Raw genomic sequence first — 3,554 nt, 5'->3', positions numbered from 1 at the left:
GCTGGGAAGTGCATGCTATTTAAGAACCAACCTGGGGGCGGCTGGTCCCGCTGGGATCACTTGAGCTGGCTGGAGGAGGCGACGACTTCTTCCCGAGTTCCCTGCCCATAACTGGTGGCATGAACATCCCCACATCTTGGCTGCTGCCAGCTCCAGCTGTGGGCATGCAGTGAGGGTGGCACTCCATTGTCCCCCAGTACAATGGGAATGTGGGATGTAGCAGCTAAACTCAGGTTCTGCCTGGAGCTGGGGTGGCAGGTGATGGACAATGCTCAGTCCCATATCACAGGGAGTCCCCAAGCTCAGCCAGAGCTGTGGTGTGCTGGGACTATGGGGCAAATGTTAGTGTGCTAATGCCATTTTCCTGGCTCAGAGCAGGTGTAATTTCTCCTCTTGGGAACTATTGCGAGGCCTCTCACCCCCAGGCTCCTCTTTTCCTCCGTCTTTCCTGGCCCTGACATTCCCAGTGCCCATCCAAGCATCTGCTCTGGCTAGTGCTGGGAGCTCTTCTCTGATGGCTGTGGCACCCGCTGCGTTCCCCCCTTGGGCTGGGGAAGGGGTCCCAGTAGGGTGGGGGTCCCCAGCCTTGGGCAGGACCTCACTGCTCATCCCTCTTCTTGTTTCTCCACAGGTGCTGGCGAGTCTGGGAAGAGCACCATCGTCAAACAAATGAAGTGAGTGGTCCCTACACTGTTAGTGTGGCTGACACCACACAGACCTCAGCCATGGGTTCTGAAACTGGTGGTGGTCAGGGAAAGCTCCCTATTGGTGTTACCACAGAACATGTGTGGGGAGCAACACCCCAGGGTGCCCTGCAGAGGAGTGACCTTGCCTGTGCCTCTCCCCTGCCTCAGGATCATCCACGAGGATGGCTACTCAGAGGAAGAGTGCCGGCAGTACAAAGCCGTGGTCTACAGCAACACCATCCAGTCCATCATGGCCATCATCAAGGCAATGGGGAACCTGCAGATCGACTTTGGAGACTCCTCCAGAGCGGTGGGTGTCCTCATGTTCCCACCATGCCTGGCAGGGATGGGGTTTCTTGGGAGCAAAAGCACATGCGCCCAGTGCTGGACCAGGGTTAAGGGTGGCCCTGCCCAAGCCCTGCTATTCCCTGGGTGCCTGTGACCTCCTGTCCCTGGCAGTGAGGATGGGGGACCCAAACCATAATCCATGGGTGGCTGCCTGGCATGGCCCCTGATGGGTGCAAGGGTGAGTGTCCCACTGCTTCCCTTGGGTCTCATCCCCATCCACCACTGGAGCTCCCACCTTGCTGTCCTTGTGGGATCTCGTCAGTTACTCTGGGGCAGAGTGAACTTTGATAACCCCATGCCAATGCTCAAGCCCTATTTTTTTCCCCGCAGGATGATGCTCGGCAGCTGTTCGCGCTCTCGTGCACTGCTGAAGAGCAGGGCATCATGCCGGAGGACCTGGCCAACGTCATCCGGAGGCTGTGGGCTGACAATGGGGTCCAGGCTTGTTTCAACCGCTCTCGAGAGTACCAGCTGAATGATTCTGCTGCCTAGTGAGTACCTCCTCTCCTCTCCCCCAGCTCAGCTGATCTGAGCCCTGTGGGCTGCAGCGCTTTTATTGAGCTGCAGAAAATCCCCCTGGGAACTGCTGTTTCTCATCGCCAGACTTGGGGGCTGGTGCTGCCACTTCCCACCCAGCACTGGGGCTGAGCCGGAGCAGAACTGGGAAGGCGGATGTGTTCGAAAGCTGTTTCCTCCTCTGTCGGGGTGCTGTGTGCCCCAGGAGGTGGGGCACTGAAGCATCCCCCCCCTGCTACTGCTCTGTGCCCACTGCCCTTCCCCGGGGTGTGCTCTTCACTGGCTCCTCCCCTATGAACACAGCTGGGGTCTTGCCCATCCTCATTGCCCTTCATGGGCCATGAAGGCAAGAAAAAGCCCCAAGGAAAGCAGGGTCACTTAGGTCTGAACAGGGTGAATAGGATGCTCAAGAGGCTTTTCTTTTTCATTTTAACTGTTTTAATACAGAAGGGCTTAGCAGTGCACTGGCATATTATCCAGAAAACTGGTATTTAGGTAGATAAATTGCTACATCTGTCTGGGTTTATCCTTGAAGAGATTAATAAATAAGTTAATCTGCCTAATGTACCATTACTAGGGAGGGTGACACGGATGAGGCTGTGTTCAGCTTGCATGGTGTCCTCCTGCCCTTTCCACCCTGACCCCTCGTGGTAAAGCAGTGTGAGGGGAGCTCATGGTGTGCCGGGAACACCCTGCCAAGGCTGTCCCCACTGGGGATTGAGGACCGTTGGGACTCACTGGCATTCCAGGGTGAGTGGTCCCCACAACTGTATCCTACATGGCACTGGTGGGTCCCTCTTCTGTACTGAGGTCACTGTGGGGATGAGGTTGCAGGAAAGCTCCTGGCAAGCACTGACTCTGGAGAAGCTCCCGCCAGTGCTTTACCCCAGCGCCTGCAGCTTTCACTTCCTCCTGACCAGCACATTCCTGCCCTGCCTAGCCCCTGTCTGCTCAGCCCCATCGCTCCCCAGCCTGCGCCAGCATTTCCCCGGCAGTGAGTGTTGGTTTGGGGGCATGGCAGACCCAGCAGGTGCCTGGCAGCTCGCACGCACAGCTGGAGCAGGTGTATCTGCACAGTGTCTGCAAATCGCGTGTTGCTGTCAGTGCAGTTATGGAGCATTTGGCACATGGTGGGGGTTGGACAACCATTAATTACGAGTCCCCTCAAGCTGTTGCCGCAGCCTTTTTCCAGTCCCACCACCCATACTCCAGCCTTTTTCCAGCCCCACTACCCATGCTGGTGTGACGGTCAGTGCCCTGCCCATCCCATGGGGATGGTGCTGTGCCGATGGTGCCACAGACACAGGGTACCCTGGGGACAAGGAGCACCACCTGCACCCCAGCCCTCTGCAGCAGCTGTGGGTTCCTCCTCCACAGCCCCTCGGGGTGCCAGGGCGGTGCTCACCAGCACCCCGGGGCTTGACGCAAGGTCCGAAAGCCGCTGGTGCTGCGCAGGCCCTGCCGCGGTGTTTCCTGTTTTTTTGTCAGCCTCGGGCCGTGTGTGTTTCCGGCTGTTTTGAGCTGCTCCGCAGCAGCAGTAGCAGCAGCGTGCTGGCCCTGTGCCCTCACGCCCAAGGCAGGTCCTGGGGCACCCCTGGCTCCCGCCTTGCCCCGGCACACTGCAGGGTTTCCCAGGAGCTGGTGAGCGGCTGTGCTGCCGTCAGAGCCAAGGATCCCTATGGCCTCGCGGGCTGTAATCTGGCTTTCACCAGATTACGGGGCCGCAAATGCCTTAATTAATCTTAAAGGAGCCCGTTTGTAGTAACCCAATTAAAGCAATGTGAGCTGGAGAAATCAAATCCTGCCTTGATCCCCCCCAGGAGCCCTCAGTGATCCGGGTGGGTGCTGCACCTTGGGGGGCAGCAGGGCAGGTGATGGCACCGTGGGGGCTCAGGACGGCCACAGCCCCCATGCTGCTCCCTGTTCCTCTGGCCGCCTCCCGCTTCCTCCCGGGACGCCGTCCCTTTGTGTTTTTGACTATAAATGGCACGGCGCCATCGATTG

The 3,554-nt window shown here is 58.4% G+C and overlaps 1 protein-coding gene across 1 annotated transcript in view; it reads left to right on the top strand.

Annotated features, from left to right (window-relative positions):
• The first annotated feature begins 618 nt into the window (after positions 1-618).
• The window catches only part of LOC103798343 (guanine nucleotide-binding protein G(i) subunit alpha-2), a 5,693-nt gene continuing 2,757 nt past the window's right edge, over positions 619-3,554 (top strand). The window contains exons 1-3 of the mRNA XM_009070598.1: positions 619-674; positions 855-996; positions 1,365-1,525. Of these exons, the coding sequence (XP_009068846.1) occupies positions 670-674; positions 855-996; positions 1,365-1,525 (308 nt within the window). The 5' untranslated portion in view covers positions 619-669. The remainder of the gene's footprint in view (positions 675-854; positions 997-1,364; positions 1,526-3,554) is intronic.

The sequence above is a fragment of the Acanthisitta chloris genome, unplaced genomic scaffold (assembly GCF_000695815.1).
Source record: "Acanthisitta chloris isolate BGI_N310 unplaced genomic scaffold, ASM69581v1 scaffold20142, whole genome shotgun sequence".
Classification (NCBI taxonomy): Eukaryota; Metazoa; Chordata; class Aves; order Passeriformes; family Acanthisittidae; genus Acanthisitta; species Acanthisitta chloris.
Note: the sequence above shows the minus strand (reverse complement) of the source record. Positions and strands in the feature narration are given on the sequence as shown.